Consider the following 22,576-nt stretch of genomic DNA (forward strand, 5'->3'; position numbering starts at 1 on the left):
ATGTGTGTGTGAAGTGCCAACAATTTGCAGATGATTACAGGGCAATTTGCTGATATAGAGGGCGGAATCTGAACATCTCATGTTACTCAAGAGAAAAGCCAAATCATTGGTTCCTTAAGGATTTTTTTCTTTTTACATTTTTAAGTATGATACAAATTATCTAAAAAGAAGTTGAAGGATTTTTTAACTTCTAAGATCAACTTCCTCTGGCAATAGAAGAAGAATTTTTTTAATCTCTCAAGAAGAAATTGGGAAGGCTCTTCCATGCAATTTGGCAACATCTAACAAAATTTAAAATGCATACCCCTTTTAACTCAACTATCCAACATCTGAGAATTTATCCTAAAGATAAACTTTGACCTAGGTACAAACACTTAAGTAAAAAGAATATTTATTTTTTCACTCTGATTAAAAATTTATTAATACTATTATGCAAATAATTTTAGTGATAACCACAAGGGTTTTGTATTTTGTACTGTTAGTACATAAATACATACAAAACTACATTTTGAAACTTCTTGTATCCCCTTTATCCTTTTCAATTTCTGTTTATGTTTGCTCTACAATATATATGATGAATCTGTGCAGTGGAAAATTTTTTGCTGATGAGTATGGTACAATCAGAAATGTTTGGACACTGTATCAGTTTCTTCTTGCTGCTGTAACAAATTATTATGACCTTTGTGTCTTAAAACAACACAGTGATTATTTTACAGTTCTGGAGGTAAAAAATGCAACATGGCTCTCACTGGACTAAAATCAAGGGATCAGCAGGGTTATATTATTGGAGGCTCCAGAGGAGAATCACTTCCTTGCCCTTCTACCCACAGAGGCCACCCGCCTTCATTGGCTCATGATCCTGCATCATTCCAATTTCTACTTACATTGTCTCATCTCCTTCTCTAACTCCAGCCCCTCACCCCCTCTAAGGGCTATTGTGATTCCATTGGGCCCACCCAGAGAATCCAGGATCATCTCCCCATCTCAAAGTCCTTAAGTCAGTCACATCAAGAATATTTATTTTTTAAAAAAAAGAATATTTATTGCAGCAACATCATAGCAAAAGGCTGGAAACAACCTGGATACCATGTCATTAACAGGAAACAGGTTAAATTAATCATGGTGCATCCACCAGTGGCATACTATACAGCTGTTAAAAAGAATAAAGTAGATATATTTATGCTAATATGGGCTTCTCTTTGAGCTATTGTGATAGGTTAAAAAAAAAAAAAAAAACAGGAGGCAGAATTACATGTGTAATGTGATCCTGAGTTTTTTTAAAAGTTTAAGTGTAGGTTAGTACCCATATTTACTCATATTCCATAAGGAATTTCTAGAGGGATGCAATAAGAACTGTTAATAGTCATTTTCTCTGGAGAGGAAAACAAGATCTGGAATGAAAAGAAAAGATTGTATGTAACAGGCAATCTGTAGAACACTTCACCCAACAGCAGCAAATACACATTCTTTTCAAGTGCACATGGGACATTTACCAAGATAAATATTAATATATTCTGGGCCATAAAACAAGTTTCAGTACCTTTAAAAGAATCAAGGCATACGAAGCATGTTCTCTGACAGCAGTGGAATTAAATTAGAAATAAATAACAGAAAGATTTTTGGGAAGTTCCTAAATCTTCAAAATCTAAATAATATGCATCTAAATGACCCATGGGTCAAAGAAGAAATCAATGGGAAATTAAAAAGCACTTTGAATTGAATGAAAATGAAAACAAGTATATCAAAATTTATGGAATGTCATTAAAGCAGTACTTAAAGGGAAATTTATAGCATGAAATGCCTGCATTAGAAAAGAAGACATACTTTCTTACCACAGGTATCAGGTGAAGGAAGGGAGGGAGGGAGGAAGGGAGGAAGGAAGGAAGGAAGGAGGAAAGGAAGGAAGGAAGGAAGGAAGGAAAGAAATGAGGGAGGGAGAAGAGGGGACATTGGTCAAAGGATACAAAATTTCAGTAAGAATAATTTCAGAAGAACTATTGTACAATATGGTGACTATAGTTAATAAATAAGGAATTGTATTAGTCTATCATCATGCTGCTGATAAAGACATACCTGAGACTGAGCAGTTTACAAAGGAAAGAGATTTAATGGAGAATTCGGTTCCATGTGGCTGGGGAAGCCTCACAATCGTGTTCGAAGAGGAGGAGGAGCAAGTCATATCTTACGTGGGTGGCGGCAGGCAAAGAGAGATCTTGTGCGGGCAAACTGCCGTTTTCTTAAAACCGTCAGATCTCATGAGACTCATTCACTATCACGAGAACAGTGCAGGAAAGACCCTCCCCCATAGTTCAGTCACCTCCCACCGGGTTCCTCCCATGACATGTGGGAATTATGGGAGTTACAATTCAAGATGAGATTTGGGTGGGGACACAGCCAGACCGTATCAGTGTTACATACTTGAAACTTGCTGAGAGTAGATTTTAAGTGTTTTTAGTAAAATTAAAAAATAAATATGTGAACATTAATTAGCTTGATTTAGCCATCCCCAATATATACATATATCAAAACATGTTGTACATCATAAACATACACAATTTTTATTTGTCCAATTTAAAAATTATCATCATCATCTGCAGGGTTGCTGTGAAACTTGAAATAAAAACACCAGGCATGGTGGCTCATAGATCACCTGAGGTCAGTAGTTCAAGACCAGCCTGGCCAACATGGCGAAACCCCATCTCTACTAAAAATACGAAAATTAGCCAGGCGTGATGGCACACGCCTGTGATCCCAGCTGCTCGGGAGGCTGAGGCAGGAGAATCACTTGAACCTGGGAGGCGGAGGTTGCAGCAAGCTGAGATTTCACCACTGTGCTCGAGCCTGGGTGAAAAAGCGAGACCTTGTCTCAAAAAAAAAAAAAAAAAGAAGAAGAAGAAGGAAGAAAAAAATGTGCCTTGCCAATTATTATTATTATTTTTTTTTTTTTTTTTTTTTTTTGAGACAGAGTCTCAATCTGTCGCCCAGGCTGGAGTGCAATGGCGTGACCTTGGCTCACTGCAACCTCTGCCTCCCGGGTTCAAGTGATTCTCCTCCCTCAGCTTCCTGAGTAGCTGGGATTACAGGCGCCCACCACCATGCCTGGCTAATTTTTGTATTTTTAGTAGAGATGGGGTTTCACCATGTTGGTCAGGCTGTTCTCAAAATCCTGACCTCAGGTGATCCACCTGTCTCAGCCTCCCAAACTGCTGGGATTACAAGCGTGAGCCACCGCGCCTGGCCCAACCTGCCAATTATTAAGTAACATGGAAATGTAAATAATGATTACTGAAAATATATTTAAGAACTCATTTTAACCCAGACAGCTGATAAATTTCATCCAAAGATATGTTTATTTAACTTAATTTAAAATTTTTTAAAAATAAGAAAAGAAGAAGTAAAACTTCATGAGGTAAAGAGATAAAATGACAAGGTCACCTATGTAGAAAATCTGATGGAATCTATGAAAAAGCTACTAGATCTAAAAAGTGACTTTAGCAGCGTAGCAGGGTACTAGGTGAATATCTAAAAATCAAGAAACAACAGGAAATATAATATTTTAAATGCCATTTGATCTATTTCAAAGTTTAAAGATATGAAATACTCAAGGTTAAATTTCTCAAAAGATATGCATGACTTTACACTGGAACCTATAAAACTGCTGAGAGAAGTTAAAGAAGGCGTTAATAAATGGAGATACATACCTGGTTCACGAATCAGAAGACTTAATACTGTTAAAATGCCAGCTTTTCCCAGATTTATCTATAAGATTAACACAATCTCTAACAACATCTCAGGCTTTTTTTTAGAAATTGTCAAGCTATTTCTGAACTTTAAATGGAAATGCAGAGGACCTAGAAGAGCCACAATGACTTTGGTAGAGAAGAACAAAGTTAGAGGGCTAAGACTACCTGATTTTAAAATCCATTTTAAAGCCACAGTACTTAAGACAATGCAGCATTGGCACAAAGATAGACAAATAAATCAATGGAACAGAATTGAGAGTTCAGAAATAGGTTGGGTGCCGTGGTGCATGCCTTTAATCCCAGCACTTTGGGAGGCCGAAGAGGGAGGATCACTTGAGGCCAGAAGTTTGAGACCAGCCTGAGCAACATAGCAAGACCCTGTCTCTGCAAAAAAATAAAAATAAGCCAAGCACTGGCTTGTGCCTGCAGTCCCATGTGCTCAGGAAGGTGAGGTGGGAGAATTGCTTCAGCCAGGGGTTTGAGGGTGCAGTGAGCTATGATCACACCACTGTACTCCAGCTTGGATGACAGAGTGAGACTCTATCTCCAAAGTAAATAAATGAATTAACCCACATGTATGTGGTCACCTGATTTTTGACAAAAGACAATTCAATGGAGAAATGGAGAAAGGACAGTCTTTTCAACAAAAGATGTTGGAATGGCTGAGCACAGTGGCTCACGCCTATAATCCCAGCATTTTGGGAGGCCATGGCAGGTGGGTCACCTGAGGTCAGGAGTTCAAGATCAACCTGGCCAACATGATAAAACCCTGTCTCTACCAAAAATACAAAAAAATAGCCAGGCATGGTGGCGCACACCTGTAATCCCAGCTACTTGGGAGGCTGAGGCAGGAGAATCCCTTGAACCTGAGAGGCAGAGGTTGCGGTGAGCCAAGATCATGCCACTGCACTCCAGCCTGGATGACAGAGCAAGAGTCCGTCTCAAAAAAACAAAAAAAATACTGGAACAACTGAATATCTATACTTCATACCTCACATGACACACACAAAAAAATGCAAAATAGATCATAGAGTTAAATATAAAACTGTAACCTTCTACAAGAAAACATAGAAGACAGTTTTGTGACTTCGATTTAGGCAAAGATTTCTCATACCTAACACCAAAAATATGATCCAAAAAGAAAAAAAGAATATAAACTGGACTTCATACAAATTTAAAACTGTTCAGAGAATGAAAAGAAATCCATGGTCCAGGAGAAAATAATTGCAAGGCATATCTCTAATAAAGCATGTGTACTCAGAATATAGAAGGAGTGCTCAAACCCCAATAATAAGAAAGCAAACAATCTGATAAAGAAATGGGCAACACCGGGTACAGTGGCTCATGCCTGTAATCCCAGCACTTTGGGAGGCCGAGGCAGGCAGATCACCTGAGGTCATGAGTTTGAGATCAGCCTGGCTAACATGGTGAAACCCCGTCTCTACTAAAAAATACAAAATTAGCTGGGTGTGGTGGCATGTGCCTGTAATCCCAGCTGCTCGGGAGGCCGAGTCAGGAGAATTGCTTGAACCCAGGAGGCGGAGGTTGCAGTGAGCTGGAATTGCACCACTGCACTCTAGCCTGGGCGACAGAGTGAGACTCTGTCTCCAAAAAAAAAAAAATAAGAAGAAAAGAAAAGGAAATGGGCAGGCTCTGTGTGGTGGCTCACACCTGTAATGCCAGCACTTTGGGAGGCCAAGGTGCTTGAGCCCAAAAATTCAAGACCAGCCTGGGCAACATGGGGAAACCCTGTCTGTGTAAAAAATACAAAAATTAGACAGGTGTTGTGGTGCAGGCTTGTAGTCCCAGCTACTCAGGAGGCTGAGGCAGGAGGATCATGTGAGTCCGGGACATTGACACTAAGGGAGCTATAATTGTGCCACTACACTTCAGCCTGGGCAACACAGTGAGACCCTGTCTCAAAATATAAAGAAATAAAAATAAAGAAATGGCCAAACTATTTAAACAGATGATAGATGCCTCACCAAAGAAGATATAAGGATGGCCAAAAGCACATGATTCAGATGCCAAACATCATTAATCATTAGAGAAATGCAAATTAAGTTTACAATGAGACACCACTACGTACCCACTGGAATGGCTTTAATCACAAAGACTGACCATACCAAGGGCTGGCAAGGATGTGGAGCAACCAGAACTCTCATCCACTGCTGGTAGAATGTAAAATGGTACAACCACTATGGAAAATAAATCATCTCTCTTTTTTTTTTTTTTTTTTTTGAGACAGGGTCTCCCTCTGTTACCTAGGCTGGAGTGCAATGGTGTGATCATAGCTCACTGTAGCCTCGACCTCCTGGGCTCAAGTGATCCTCTGGCCTCAGCCTCCTGAGTAGCTGGGACTACAGGCATGTGCCACCACACCCAGCTAATTTTTGTATTTTTTGGAGAGATGGGGTCTCATTATGTTGCCCAGGCTGGTCTCAAACTCCCAGGGTCAAGCAATCCTCTCACCTTGACCTCCCAAAGTGCTAGGATTACAGGCATGAACCACCACGCCTGGCCCTATCCATTTTTTAAAAACTTAAATGCTACTTATTATATGACCTAGAAAGCTTGCTTGATAAAAATGCTTACATGTAGAACAATATGTGAATTAATGTTCATAGCAGCCTTATTAGAACTGAAAACTAGGATCAACCCAAATGTCCACCCACAGGTGAATGGATAAACAAATTCTGATATATCCATACAATCGAATAGTAATCAGCAATAGAAATGAAATATTGGGCTGGGCACGGTGGCTCATGCCTGTAATCCCAGCACTTTGGGAGACCGAGGTAGGCGGATCATGAGGTCAAGAGATCGAGACCATCCTGGCCAATATGGTGAAACCCTGTCTCTACTAAAAATACAAAAATTAGCTGGGCATGGTGGCACGTGCCTGTAATCCCAGCTACTCAGGAGGCTGAGGCAAGAGAATCACTTGAATCCGGGAGGCGGAGATTGCAGTGAGCCAAGATCTCACCACTGCACTCTAGCCTGGCAACAGAGGGAGACTGTCTCAAAAAAAAAAAAAAAAAGAAAGAAAGAAATGAAGTATCAATAAACACCACATGTACTGAATCTCAAAGCAATTATGCTGACCAAAACAAGCCAGAAAAAAAGAATATGTACTATGTGATTCCAATTTTTTAAACCTCTAGAAAATTCAAACTAAAGTCTATAGTGAAAGAAAGCAGATTAGTGGTTGCCTGGGGAGGGGAACTGGAGGAAGAGATTATCCAAAGGGATAACAAGAAAATTCTTGGGGTGCTGGATTTGTTTATTATGTTGATTGTGGCAATGGCTTCACAGATGTGTACATACATCAAAACTTCAGAAATTGTGTACTTTATGTCTAGTTTATTGTATGTCAATTGTGCCTCAGTAACACTGTTAAATAAGTAAACACATTAAAAGAGAGAAAGAAAAAGAATGAAATGACTCCAAGAAAGGTTTACATAAACTGCTCTATCCTGTGGATCTCTGACTGTGACCCTGAACTTTTACTCTGTAGTAGTCTGTTCTCTCATTGCTATAAAGAAATACCTGAGACTGGGTAATTTATAAAGAAAAGAGGTTTAATGGCTGGGCACAGTGGCTCATTCCTATAATCCCAGCACTTTGGGAGGCCAAGGCAGGCAGATCACTTAAAGTCAGGAGTTTGAGACCAACCTGGCCAACATGATGAAACCCCATTTCTACTAAAAATATAAAAATTAGCCGGGTATGGTGGTGTGTGCCTGTAATCCCAGCTAAAGAAAAGAGATTTAATTGTCTCATCGTTCCTCAGGCTGTACAGGAAGTATGGTGCTGGCATCTGCTTAGCGTCTGGGGAGGCCTCAGGAAATTTGCAATCATGGCAGAAAGTAAAAGGGAAGCAGGCACGTCTTACATAGCCAGAGCAGGAGAAGGAGAGGGCGGGGGGAGGTGCCACACATTTTTAAGCAATCAGATCTCGTGAGAACTCACTCACTGTGCAGTACCCAGGGGAGAGGGAGATGGTGCTAAACCATTCATGAGAACTCCATGCCCATGATCCAGTCACCTCCTACCAGGCCCTGCCTCCAACACTCAGCATTACAATTCGACAGGAGATTTGGGCAGGGACACAGTCCAAACCATATCACTCCTCATTCTCAAGAATGTGTAAAGGCCTGGTTTTTTTGTTTGTTTGTTTTTTTGGAACCCCTGCGAAATTGGTTTCACACAGACCTTATTTTAGACATTTCTTAGATAACTAGCATTTACCCCTCTTTTTAATATTTGCCTGTTTTAATGGGAGTCAACAAATGTTTTCTAAGCCCAGTAGCCTTAAACTACCAAGTGAACCAGGAAAGACCTTATTTACATTGCTCTTCAGCATCTGTGAATTGAGAAGAAATTCTTTTTCCAGAGGAAAGTCTTTGCTCGCTCAGTGTTTGGGAATCTCTCCTGCTGTATCCTGAAGACTCTGGGGAAGGGGAAAACGCCCAGCCATCCTGACAGCGCAATCGTGTCTTGTCCTATTAGGTCCTTAGTCTGCTAAGAAGCTTTTATAAATATTAAATAAACAAAGTTCAGTCCCTTGGGTTTTAAAGGGAAATAGTTCTTTCAGGGCAGAGAAAAATTCTCCCTAGCCAAGTATTTTTAGACAGTCATTTTCCCCTGATGATCCAAGAACTGGCAATTAGGGCAGGAAGGATGGCGTCTGTGTGACACATTTGGGAGCTAAACCAAGCAACTGTAAAGTGAGAAAATGGGATGGGATGTCCTGGAAGGTTCCACACTGCTTTACAATTCTGTCACTCTCTAGTGACAAGGACAGGCCCAAGTTTTAGTTCTAGCTCTGCCACTCATTTACAGACTCACATGGGCCAGTAAGTCACCTCACTAAACCTGAGTTCTCTCACTAACTAAATAAGGGTAGTAAAGTACAATCCAAAGCCATGCATTTAAAACATCTGAGCTTAAGCAGCAACACAGCTCTGATGCTGGCTTTGGGACCTGGGTCGGGGACAGTGCTGCTTCACTTGTTTGGGACCACTAGACAATTGCCAGAGGGCACAAGTGTGACAGCCTCTCAGTGGAGCCACACCCGGGAGCACCCCGAAGTGAGAAGCCGCAAGGGCCCACATTCTGTGCTGCGTCTCTCACTAATCCACACATCTCTGTGGGTCGAGTCCAGCCAGAACTCCATTCAAGCCACCTCCTAACTGCCAGGCCTGGGCTAGATGCTCTCGCCTATAATCTCATTTACTTCTCCGATTGACAGATCTCTCAGCGGGTAAAACTTAAAAGGCTTGCATTTAATAGAGAAGGGGCGGGGTGCGGTGGCTCACGCCTGTAATCCCAGCACTTTGGAAGGCCGAGGCACCAAGGTAGATCACCTGAGGTCAGGAGTTCGAGACCAGCATGACCAACATGGTGAAACCTCGTCTCACTGTCTCTACTAAAAATACAAAAATTAGCTGGGCATGGTGGTGGGTGCCTATAATCCCAGCTACTTGGGAGGCTGAGGCAGGAGAATTGCTGAACCCAGGAGGCAGAGGTTGCAGTGAGCCAGGATCACGCCATTGCACTCCAGCCTAAGCGACAGAGCAAGACTCCGTCTCAAAAAAAAAAAAAAGAATAGAGAATGGAGGGAGCCCAGTAGGGAGAGGAAGGTAGAGGATCCTTCCCATGCAGCCCCCATTTACCTCTGGGGCAGAAAGAGAAGAGTCTTCTAAAGGTAGAAGAGTGTAATGCTCAGCTACAGATAAATATCTGTTGTCCTCCTTCTGTTCGTCTAGGCATTCTCAGGTTTTCAGATTTAGAGAGTGGTAAATGCGTAACTCCTCCATCATTATAGCCCCCAGTGGCCCCTCCCTTACTCCCTGAGTGAGGCCTTCCCTGACTAGCCCCGTATAAATGAGTCACCTCTCAGCACTCCCCGCTGCCCCATCCTGATTGACTGAATACTCGATTGGTTGATTTTAGAGACGAGGCCTCGCTCTGTCGTCCAGGCTGGAGTGCAGTGGCGCTATCATAGCTCACTGCAACCTCTCACTCCTGGGCTCAAGCGACCCTCCTACTCTGCCTCCCGAGTTGCTGGGACTATAGGCATGCACCACCACACTAGGTCAACTTTTCTATACTTTGTAGAGACAGGGTCTTGCTATGTTGCCCAGGCTGGTCTCAAAGCAATCAAGCGATCCTCTCACCTTGGAGGTGCTGGGATTACAGGCGTGAGCCACCACACCAGGCCCCCTGACTTGTGAATTCTCTGTGGCACATTTCCCTCCCGGGCTTGGTGTATGCTTGCTTGTTGATGTGTCTGATGGCTCTCTCCTCTCAACTAATGTTGAAGCGCTTTGAGAACCAGGACCTAATCCCACTGCCTGGAGCTGTGCCCGCCGACCAAGTGTCTGTTGGATGGATGAAAGATAATGAAGGTCACCAATGGGCAATTTAAGGCACTTGCAAGAAGTTTCCATCCTGCGCGGTCTTTGCCTCTGGTGCTGCCTTGGAACCCAGTGCTCTGGAGCTAGATGAAGCTGGTGGGATATTTCCCAGGAGGAGACACCCAGCAAAGCTGCTGATTTGTCCATGATTCCCCGTCTTACCCTAGGTGAATACAACGCACACAACGGACCTTCCACGCCAGCGAAAGAGGGAGACACAGACAGGCCGCACCGGGCCTCCGACGGGAAGCTCCGAGGCCGGTCTAAGAGGAGCAGTGACCCATCCCCGGCAGGGGACAATGAGATTGAGGTAATCCAAAGGGCCTGTGTGTGACTTGGTGAATGTAATCTCCATCTGAGGCCCGAACAAGAGTGGAGACAGAGTTTTCTCCAAGTACGTGGGGGAGAATCGCCCTTTGTGTTTACAAAGCACGAGCAGGGAAGCATGAGGTTGTCCAAGCAGATAGCCCTGGGGCCAGGACAGAAGAGCAGTTCTCAAACTGAAGCAGCATCAGAATCACCTGGGGGGTGGTGCATTTGAAATCGGGGATTGCTGGGCCTCAGCCCTAGAGTTTCCAGTTCAGTAGATCTGGGGCAGAGCATGAGAATTTTTGTTTCTAACAAGCCCCCAGGTGATTTTGATGCTCTGGGTTGAGGACCACGCTCTGAGAGTCCCTGATAAAGAAGAGAATGGGCCTCCGACCTTCCAGCTGGGTTAGAATGGGTCTCTACCCTGGTTACACAGCAGAATCATCTGGGATGCTCTTTAAAAAACAGGTACCCTGGCAGCATCCCAGACCAATTGAAAAGACTCACTGGAGGAACCAGGGGGCGGAGGGGAGTTTTAAACGTTCTCCATGGGGACTCAATAGGCTTTAGAAATTGATCTTTGTGGAGGCTGGTTCAAATGAGTGGGCCTCTATTTCTGGAATTCTGACTTCTCAGAAAGGGCTCTCAACCTGGACTGCACACGGCAGTCACATAGGGGCTTTGAGAAACCTTCATTATCAAGCTGGACCTCAGACCAATTAAATCCGATTCCCTGAGGGTGGAGGCCAGGCATCAGTGTTTTTAAAACTCCCTGGGTGACTCCCGTGTACAGCTGAGGCTGAGAACTAGTGGTCAGGGATGCTCCAGTCTTTTTTTTTTTTTTTTTCTTTTTTTGAGGCGGAGTCTCGCTCTGTCACCCAGGCTCGAGTGCAGTGGCGCAATCTCGGCTCACTGCAACCTCCACCTCCCAGGTTCAAGCGATTCTCTTGCCTCAGCCTCCTGAATAGCTGAGATTACAGGCACACACCACCATGCTCAGCTAATTTTTGTATTTTTAGTAGAGATGAGGTTTCACCATGTTGGCCAGGCTGGTCTTGAACTCCTGCCCTCCTCAACTGACCTACCCACCTCGGCCTCCCGAAGTGCTGAGATTACAGGAGTGAGCCACCACAGCCAGACTTTTTTTTTTTTTTTTAATCAGGTATACATGAGGTTTTCAACAGAATGCTATAGGATACATACAGATAGTAAGATGATAATCATCATGAAACAGATTACCAAGTCTACCATCTCACAAAGTTACTTTTTCTGTCTGACAAAAGCAGCTAAAATCTACTTATTTAACAAAAATCCCTAATACAATAAAACTTTATCAACTCTAATTCTTGTGTTGCACATTAGATCTCTATACTTCTCATTTGTTATGCAAGTGTAGTATTATTGGCCGGGTACTGACATTTTCCCAAAAACAAAACAGCATGCCTAGGGGAGGGTACCAGTAGAAATAGGCAAAATGGATGCCCCAAAACCAGAAGTAAGCTACTATTGTCTTATCAAGGGAGGAAAATAAGCAAACTCACCGGTTTATGCTTCTTTGAAAAAGGCAGTCAGGGCCGGGCACGGTGGCTCAAGCCTGTAATCCCAGCACTTTGGGAGGCCGAGGCGGGCGGATCATGAGGTCAGGAGATCGAGACCATCCCGGCTAACAAGGTGAAACCCCGTCTCTACTAAAAATACAAAAAATTAGCCAGGCATGGTGGCAGATGCCTGTAGTCCCAGCTACTCGGGAGGCTGAGGCAGGAGAACGACATGAACCCAGGAGGCAGAGCTTGCAGTGAGCCGAGGTCCCACTGCACTCCAACCTGGGCAACAGAGCGAGACTCCGTCTCAAAAAAAAAAAAAAAGAAAGAAAGAAAGAAGAAAGGCAGTCAGTTGCTGGCCTGAGTGTGCTGGGTGTCTTGGTAGGTTGTCAGTGCCAGGCAATTCAAGTGCACTAGAGTCACATCCCTATTTATAATCTGTATACTTTATGGGGCAGCTGCAATGCTCAGCCACAAACTCAGACACACTGAGAAATATCATCTTTGTCATTTCCTTAAAAAGCAATGTAATTTTAACGCTGAGTTCCCACCCCACCCGATGATAAGAAATTTCATTTCATTATTAGGGACGTTCCACTCCCAGGACTATATGAGAATCCAGGAGGTCAAGTGGTCTCAGAAACCAGACCAGCCTCTGACGTCCAGTGTGGCTGGGTGACCACTGCTGCCTTCACTGTCAAAGCCTGCAGTCGTCACTAAAAGTCCAGCCACTCTCTGGTGTTTCCATGCTATACAATGGGTATGGAAATCCTTGTTGAGCCTGAGAACCTTGAAATAATTCGCTGCAGTTCTTTGGTTGCAAGCAACAGAAACCAGTTCCGGGCCCAGCACAGTGGCTCACACCTGGAACCTTTACCACTTTGGGAGGCCAAGGTGGGCAGATTGCTTGAGTCCAGGAATTTGAGACCAGCCTGGGCAACATGGCAAAATGCCATCTCTACAAAAAACAAACAAACAAAATTAGCCAGGCATGGTGACACACACCTGTAGTCCTAGCTACTCAGGAGGTTGAGGTGGGAGGATGGATTGAGCCCAGGAGGTGGAGGCTGCAGTGAGCCATGACCACACCACTGCACTCCAGCCTGGGTGACAGATTGAGACCCTATCTCAAAAAAAAAAAAAAAAAAAAAAACAGAAGAAAAAAAAAAGAAACCAGTTCTGGTTACTTAAGCAAAAATGAATTTACTAGGAAAGGACAATGAGAGGAGGCCATAAAACCAAGTTTAGAAAGAAAGTAACAAAGACATTGTTGAGAAATCTAGGAATGCCAGAAAACAAACTATTTTAGAGTTCATGCCATGTCCTTCAGTGTCCGATTCCAAGGAGACAGCATCCCAGTGGCCTAGCTTGTGTCTTATACTTGCCCCTTAATTGACAGCCCCACCAAAATAGCACACAATGGGGAAGGAAAACTAGGATGCTCTTATCAGAAGCCCTGAGGATAGAAGCTAGGGGTGGGGACCGGGGCCTCCAAGCAACACATGCTGACTTCAGCATGTCCAGGGCATTTGATATTTAGTCAGTGGTCCCTAGTTCACCTGTCGCAGTTGTTTATAGCTTGGGTGGGTTCTAATCACCCTGGAAGGTATTAAATATCCTGAACATCATGCTTGGTGCCCTATACTTGGTCAGCCTCCTGAGGTCTACCAGCAGCCTTGATCCATGCTAGAGACCTGGTGCAGAGCAAGTGTTCCCACTGTTCCTGGGGCCATTCTCAGTCCAGGGAATTCTGTTCTTGCCTTTTGCCTTATTCTTAAAGCTCCATCCTTCCCCCAAATAGAGATTTTTGCACAGTCCCTTCAGTGGGTTTAGGCCTTTGCAAAAGGCTGAAAGAAAACGTATTGGCGTCAGGTTGTACTTGCTGTCTGCCTTCCCATATTCCTAGGATCTCCTACCAGCTTGAAGTTGCAGAGCTTCGAAAACACAGTCACACATACATAATATTTCATCCCCCCAAGAAAATCATTCAGTCACCTAACGTGTTTTCTGCTCTCCGTAGGGGAACGGCAGGGGCAGAGAGAGATTTTCCCATTAAACTGAGAAAGAGGTGGAGAGGGTTATGGCATGGAAGTCAGGGATTATAGGGTGATATTATTCTGGAAACATCTGCTTCTCGATTTCGGCATAAGTACCACTGGGCAAGAACTATTGAAAAGGTGTGAGCTGTGTTTCACTTCTGTGCTTAATGTCATCATAGAGGGTTTGCTTGGGTCACACCTCTTAAGTCTTTGGCTGTTTTGCTAATGACTGAAGCCCACAGGAGAGAAATTATGTAGAAGTGGAAAGGAGGAAAATTCTGAGCACGTATTAGTTAAAATCCTTCAGCTGCACGTGCCAGGGACCAACTTGAGCTGCTTAGGTGAAAAAGCAGAATTTGTTTTAAGGATGCAGGGCCTCTCTTAGAACTTAAGGGCAGAAGTAAAGTAGAGTATCAGCGAGGCACTGGAACCAGCCAGGGCGACAGGGGCAAGAAACTGCATGTATTTCTTCTCTTCCCACGTGCCACAGTGAAGGTGACAGAACTCCCAAATCATAGTGTCCTGGCGGTGCCCTCATGCACTAGTTACTGGACACAGCTCTCCTCTGGGCCTCCTCACTGCTCCTCTCCCTCTGCTCCCAATGAAACCAGGTCCTGGTAAAGTGTTCGTTTCTTTGTATCTTTCACCCTCTGTTCTTGTCTCTGCAGACTGCCTGTCAGGTCCCAGGGTCTGGGTCCAGCCCATGCTGAAGTCCAAGGGGAGTGGGTGGATGGGCAGAAAGCACACTCGGGGCCATAGGCAGGTGAAATGTAGTTTTATTAGCAGCTTTGTCATCAGCAGCTTTCTCACATTAGCTCTCTCACACTGTCCACCTTTATTTATCTCGGCTGTCTGCTTTGGCTCTTAAGCAGCTCTTAAGCACAGCAAGCTGTGCCGTGGCTCCCCTCTGTCCATCTGCAAGACAGTCATTCTCCCTTACAGGGGCCAGTAGCTTCCTTCCCTCTCTCGGCACCAGCGCCTGCACAAGAGCCACATTGAGCCACGCTGAGCCAAGAGCCATGCCCTGTGCACAGTGTCAGCAGGGCAATTATATCTTCTACAGGCAATAGTGACTGCAAGCCAAGTATGAACTTACACAAACAGGTTATTTAACAAGCGGAGGTGTGTGCCTGCGCACCAAACTCGCTGAGTCACGCAGGCCTGGATATCCGTCTCAGCCTAGTCCTTGACCAAAGCACGTCCATGTACCTTACACTGTCCTTGTCTCCCCTTCAGATCACATGGCTAAACTTGGCCACCAATAGCGCTCCCCAAAAGACAATTACTTTCTTCCTAGCCCCAATTTTAAATTGCAAAAAAAAATGTCTCTGACCCACCCAGGGTTAAGAACGCACCCTGGTCTGCACCATGATGGCCTAGGGAATAAGGTCACCTGCAGAATGGCCACCAGGAACTTACCCACTCAGAATCCAGGATGGTGAGGTAGTGGGAGAAAGGGATGGATTTTTTCAGAAGGGATTTAATGGATAAAGTAAGGGAGCCTGCACTAAATTTGAAAATATTTGCTGATTTTTAAAAATTCTATTACTGAAATTTCTAAGTTTAATTTTCTAAGTTCAACCTCAGTGAATTCAGATAAGTTAGGACTTGGCATATTTGAATCTCAGAAAGTCTCCTCAAACACTGATTTTCAAACATTTTTACCATGACCCATAATAAGAAATATACTTACTATGATGGCCCAGCACATATATGCACATAAATATACCTGGTCCAAAAGATTTATGAAATAATACTTAGCCTTACTAATTGCTTCAGAAATTCCTGTACTAGAGAATCTGGGATGCTAATACCTTTTTCATTCTAGATATTTCTCTTAACTTTCAAAGGCATGGCAAATGCCATTGTGTTAACACAGCCATTGACCTCCAGAGAGTTTTAAAAGGTGGCCCATCCAAGATTGCAGACTGGGGAAGAGACATTTGCCTCCCCTTCTCAACACCAGCTACAGAGATAGTCGAGTCCTTTGTCCTTGAAAATAAGGATCACCAGAAAAATAAAGAAAATCAACAGTATGAAAAATAAAGAACAAGATTAGCCAGGCATGCACTGTGGGAGGCCAAGTGGGGAGGATCTCTTACATTCAGGAATTCAAGAACAGCCTGGGCAACATAGCAAGACCCTGTCTCTACAAAAAAAAAATCAAAAATTAGCCAGGCATGGTACCACATGCCTGTAGTCCCACTACTCAGGAGACTGAGGTGGGAGGATCACTTGAGCTTGGAGAGGTCTAGGCTACAGTGAGTGATGATTATGCCACAGTACACAGTGAGGCCCTGTCTCAAGAAAAAAAAAAAAAAATTAAAAAAATAAAAGCTAAGATAAATAAATGGGATAAGTTAGAAGCAAAGTAATTTAAGAAATATAAACTAACTTAGGAAAATTCTAATTGGTTTTCTTATAAAAACTCAGGATCTTGCATCTGTAAAATAAGAAGTGGAGGCTACTGGGAAAGGAACACTTGGAAAAAAAGTTATTGGAAATTTTTTAATTACTGCGAAAATCAAAAATTAAATAAGGGTTGTAAGAGAAAGTTTAAGAAATCTCCCAGAACATTGATTAAAAAGACAGATTTATTTAAAAATATTGTGTACAAGGAAAGGCAATATCAACCCAAAAGGTTTGATTTGACTATTGGGAATTTCACAGAAAGAAAACAGTAGAAAAGATGGGAAGAAATTATTAAAAGAAATAAGAAAATAAAAATTTTCAGATCTATAGAAAGATACAAGTCATTGGTTTGAAAATGCTCAAGTGCCAAACAGAATTCATTAAAAAAAAAAAGACCATACCCAGATATACCCTCATGGAATTTGAGGATACCAAGTATAAAGAAAAGATCCTTTAAAATTCTAGAAAGAAAAAAAAGTAAGACCTACAAGGACTGAGGAACAGTGAAATACCAGATTTCTCATCAGTGACCTTGGACACTTAAAAAATAATGATGAAAGAATTCTTTCAAAGATCTAGAGGATATTGTTTTCCCATTGGAATTCTGTACCCGGAGAAACTATAGAGAAAAAAAAAAGATATCATCAGATATTCAAGAATTCAGGAAGATTACTTTCCGTGTACCATTTCAGGAAAAGCAACTTAAGGATGTACTCAAGCAAAACAAGGAAGAAAACCAAGGAAAAGAAACTTGGGATCCAGAAAACAGTGGATCCAACCCAGAAATACAATGAAGGGAAGTCTGCAGCAAGCCTAAAAATGATCCAGTCCACATTGGAGCTTTCTATCGCTGAGGATAGACATCTCCAATATAGAGTGTGTGGCTGAATTTGACATTTTAATGAAGGTACATTGTTGCAAACAAGAAAAAAAATAATAAATTCTGACAAAAACAGTTACACCAGACAGGTATGATACATATGTGAACAAACTGAGATATGACATGATTTTAATTATGATGGGGTACAAGTAAAGATAATGCATACAATGGTAGGGGCACTCTTCTTAAAGTTGATCTGGGGATATGACATTGGACACACAGAGAAGACAATGCAATCTTAGCATATTACTTGGCTCTGTAGTAAACAATAATCACAAAATGTAAATGTATATTACTAGTTACCAACTTTTAAAGTTAACATAGGCAGAGTGCAGAAAATTTAGCCTTAGTTATAAAACCAATGTACAAACCAGTTTATCCTCATTGACTATACAAAAGTAAAGCTGCAGCTGATAGACATTAGAGGGGGAGGATGTATGGGAAAAGGTAGGGACTCCTATATCTATAGCTCCATATTTGTTTACCTTTTTAACCAAGGGAGAATGTCCAAGGAGAATTGGAATAGAGGGATGCACATATGAGAAAAATGTAAGTTTCCAGAGAAAGAACAGAGATTTCCATGAGCTAAACCCTCATCTTTTAAGACGGCCCAGTCAAAAGATATTGTCTCAAGTTGAAAAATCAGTAAGTCAGGGTATAAATATGTTACTTAGAATTATAGAGGTGATCACCAGACTTGCTAAAAACAGAAATAGTTGAGCGTATGGTGAACAGTGAATTTAAAATGGTAGTATTTCATTTTGTAAAACCAGTTATATGATTTTTGTTGTTGATTTTGGCCTGAATTCTCCTTGTTGAGCTTTTATATGGAAGGCAAGGACAGACTTCTTAATTCTGACATCTTTTGAGTTGATAAGAGCCCAAAAACTGGGCATCTGAATACACATGACACAGATAAGGTTGGATGGGGATTCATGACACATCAGTGAGTTACACGTTTTGTAACCTAAAGATAATGTTTTTCAAGACTTCTTTTCCTCCAAAGGAATGAATTTCTGCAGACATTAAGTCAGATGCAAGTGAGTCCATTTGTCTCCATTCTCTTCCTCTCTTTCATCACAGCGTGTGTTCGTGTGGGACTTGGATGAGACAATAATTATTTTTCACTCCTTACTCACGGGGACTTTTGCATCCAGATACGGGAAGGTAAGAATCCATTTTGTCTCTCTCTCTCTCTCTCTCTTTTTGTTTTCAACATGACTGTCTGTCCAGCCAGTTTGTCCTGGGAATTGTGGGGACAGTTTATGAGGCAGCTTCTCCAACAAAAGCTGCCCTCTGGGGTCAGCCCAGGTTTAAAAATTCCTATGGCATTTTCCTTTCCCATGTGAAAATTTAATTAGCTTCCCCTTCTGTTGTCTCCCATGCCTTTTCTTCCAACGTTTGAAGCAATCAACATTTACTTGATAGGAAATACACTTATTGTCTTCAGCTGTCTCCCTTCCTAAAACAGTGGGCTATGCTGCAGCCAAAGCCAGTCATTCTAGCTAGAAAACAAGGTAAAGTACTTTTCTTCTTCCCTGTTGTTTATCCTAGTGTCTCCGGCAAATAAGTTTAATTTTCCTTCTGCTTTTTTGAGACAAGGGGGAGGCATTGTCAGCTTCAGTGTGGATCTTCGCAATCGTTTTGCAAATGTATCAACAAATTATGTTGGGGAACCATCTAGTTAGAATTCTAGGCAAATGCTATTGGCTGTTTGGTGGTACATGGAAGAGACCTTGAAACCACTTTAATAATGCAAAAATGAACTCAACTGCTAAAACCCAAACCTTGCCAATTATTTGGGTTCATCCCATGGGCTACTGAACAGACCACGAGTGGATGCCCTAGACATCTGTCATCTCTTCAGGGGGACGCATGGGGTGGACGGGCAGTACTTAAGATGACAGCCTAGTCTTCATCTCCTCAGAGGTGAGTGACCCACTGGCAGCTGCTTCCACGCATGGGTAGGAACCTTGAGACTTGCCAGCGCCTGGAAAATATTTCTGTTTCTGTTTAGAGACCAGGAATATGATTTGACATCACTTCATGGCTTTTCCAGCTGCTCATGTTTTTTATGGGGGTTATAACAAGCTGGATGTGTAATTAGCAAGATAGATTTATCGTCTGCCATTATGTTGTAAAGAATATAAAAATGGTGTTGGTGGTGCAGAAATCTCTTGCCGTGTAGGAATGCCGTTAATATGTCTAGCAGTGCCTGTGGGAAATCCGGCATGCATTTTTGGACCATGCACAGCTTAGGTAAAAGATGGCAGAGTCAAGAGCTGCTGAAAACACTGAAGAATGGGCTCCGCAACCATTGCAAAAATCTGGGCTATCCCACAGGGGCCACAGTAGTAAGTTGCCCGCTAAGTCGCGGTGTTTTATGCTTTTCCTAACCACTCCTGTAAAGTCACCTCCCCTGAGACACAGGCACTCACTCGTCTTGCCCTTAGAGGCAGCCTGCTGTGAAGTTCCATAGCTCCGTGCAACAACTCAGTATGGATTGCGTAGGGATGTGTGATCTTGGATATGATTTTTGTGTCTGTGTCTCACCAGCATTCCTTAAACCAAACTGTGGGCTCCCTCAATTCAGGGACAAAGCCCTGAGTTCTTTCTGGGCCCTATGTCCCCTGGCCCAGGCCATTCTTCACTGCCAGCCACCTCTCTCCCACCTCACCACCCAATTCCAGCCATCTTCACCTTCAGCTCGGCTTCCTATCTGGTCTCCCAGCTTCCACTCCTGCCCACTGCAGCCCCCTACATTGGAGTCATCCTCAAATACAAGCTTGGCCATATCACTCTCCAGCCAAAAAATCTTCAGTGGCTTCACCATTGACAAGCCTACCCCCAACCTCTGAGGTTCTTCATGAGTGGCCTCCTGCCCTACTCACCAGCCTCCTTTCCTGCTACTTACCCTGAGTTGTTTCCGGTCCTTGAACCTGCCACATTCTCTCCCATCGCTGCTGGGTTTCTCCCAGAAGATCCTGAGACAAGGAGTGAGTGCCGGTAGTCTATCTGGGAGGTAATCCCAGGAAGCACTGGGCACAGAGTGGGGAATTCAGGCAAGGAGGGAAAGGAAGCCAATACAGATTACACAAATATAATAGTTACTGCCGTGGGCGGCTGGGGCTCAGGCCCACCAGGGGCAGTGTTAACCCACCCAAGGAGTGAGGGAGCTGGGATATTTACCTGCAAATTCCCTTCCATCAAGGGTTGAAGGCGTTTCCTGGGAATTGTCTCCCTGCACTTCTGGCCTGTCACCAAGAAGCCGCAGGGGGCAACCTTGGTGGCTCACACCTATAATCCTAGCACTTTGAGAGGCCGAAGTGGGAGGATTGCTTAAGGCCAGCCTGGGCAACATGGTGAGACCCCATTTCTTTAAAAAACTTAAAAATTAGCCTGGTGTGGTGGTGTGTACCTTTAGTCCCAGCTACTCAGGAGGCTGAGAAGGGAGGATCGCTTGAGCCTGCAGTGAGCTGTGACTGCACCACTGCACTCCAGCCTGGGCAACAGAGCAAGACCCTGTCTCAATCAATCAATCAATCAATAAAAAGAGAGCCCCAGGGTAGAGCATTGGAAATGCTAACTGTGGAAGACTTCTTCATATATGTACAGGAATGGTGACAGTTGAGAAGACGTGGAGCAGGGGCACACTGGAAGCCTCTGCTATCATCTAAAATGTTCTTTTATTGAATTAAATGTTCTTTTATTGAATTAAATCCTACTTATCTTTCAGTTCTCATTTAAAATGTAGCTTCCTCCAAAAGGCCTTTCCTCACTACTCCTCTCCATCTAAATTGCGTCTCTCCTTATAACTGTGTTTTCCATTCATGTCATGATTATGTTTGTTGTACGTCTTCCTTCTAGACTATAAGCACCATAAGGGCAGAGACCACAAACATTGGTTTTTATCTCCCCAACCACACACAGTGCACAGGGCAGAATTGCTCAATAAATGTTCGTCGAATGAATGAATCAGGGCAATCCCCTAGAATGTTAAGCTGCATGAGGACAGGGACCTTTTGTTTGGTTTTGTTGTGTTCATAGCTTTATCACCAGTGCATGGAACGGTGTCTCCCACTTAGTAGGTGTCAAGTAAATATTTGTTAAATGAAGGAAGGAAGGAAGGAAAATAGTATCAAAACAGAAATTTTTAACTGGTGGCCACTGACCAAATTCATACTGCAGATATTTCTCTTTGGCCCCCAGAGTGTTTGAAAAAATGCGAATGTGTCGCCAACATTTAAAAATCAGGAGATTGCACAGACCAAAACAATCTAGATTTCCAGCTCCTCTTGAAAAATTAGGAATCTGGCAATCCTGCATTCCCCTGGGGCAGCAATCAACAGGAGCGGAGGAGGACTGCCCTCTTAGAGGGGGCGGACATTCTCCAGCCCATCACAGCCCCCACCTGGCCTGGTTAACCCATTCTTGAGACTCTCTGGCCCCATTGATATCTGAGTTTCAACATCCATCCTAGAATTACAGAATCATAGAAGATTAGAGCTAGAAGGACTTGAGAGACCGTCATGTTCAGTTAGTGTCCATTGTCCATAAGGAGAAACTGAGGCTCGGAGTAAGATTATCCAAGAAAGCATGAGAATCAGACTCAAGCTCACCTGCCTTCCTGTGTGATCTCTGGATGTCCAGGGAAAACTGAGGTGAAAAGCTCTTGGAGCACCCAGATCATCTGTGCCATCTTCATGACTCTCCTAGAATTTTCCATTCCCTCCTCCAGCTCTCACTAAGGTGAGGAATGAGTGTTTTCATTTGCTAAATCTAGCAACTTTCAGAGAGACCCAAAATAATTGTGACTTAAACAAGATGCAAGTTTATTTCACTCCCCAGCAGTTCAGATGGAAGCAGTTCAAGCTGGGGAAACTGCTGTGCAGCACCAGAGACCACGGCCTCTACAGTCTTGTTCCCTGCCATTTTTTGGAGTGTCACCTGCATTGGCAAGATAAATTGTAGCTTACCCCCATGTCTGCATTCCAGCCAGTAAGAAGCAGGGATAGGAAAAGGAGGACTTGCCCCTCTCTTTTGATATTTTTATTTTCTTGCCCCTCTTTTTTTATTATTTTTATTAATTTTTTTAGAGACAGGGTCTTGCTTTGTTGCCCAGGCTAGAGTGCAGTAGCACAGTCATAGCTCACTGTAACCTCAAACTCCTCACTCAAGTAATCCTCCCACCTCAGCTTCCTGAGTAGCTGGGAGTACAGGCAAGTGCCAC

General features: G+C 43.3%; 1 protein-coding gene across 4 annotated transcripts in view; it reads left to right on the forward strand.

Annotated features, from left to right (window-relative positions):
* EYA2 (EYA transcriptional coactivator and phosphatase 2) overlaps positions 1-22,576 on the forward strand; it is a 299,580-nt gene that overhangs the window by 187,849 nt on the left and 89,155 nt on the right. For all 4 annotated transcript variants that reach the window (XM_015148889.3, XM_015148890.3, XM_077951904.1 and 1 more), the window contains 2 exons: positions 10,333-10,475; positions 18,430-18,513. In XM_015148889.3, the coding sequence (XP_015004375.1) occupies positions 10,333-10,475; positions 18,430-18,513 (227 nt within the window). The remainder of the gene's footprint in view (positions 1-10,332; positions 10,476-18,429; positions 18,514-22,576) is intronic.

The sequence above is a fragment of the Macaca mulatta genome, chromosome 10 (genome assembly GCF_049350105.2).
Source record: "Macaca mulatta isolate MMU2019108-1 chromosome 10, T2T-MMU8v2.0, whole genome shotgun sequence".
Classification (NCBI taxonomy): Eukaryota; Metazoa; Chordata; class Mammalia; order Primates; family Cercopithecidae; genus Macaca; species Macaca mulatta.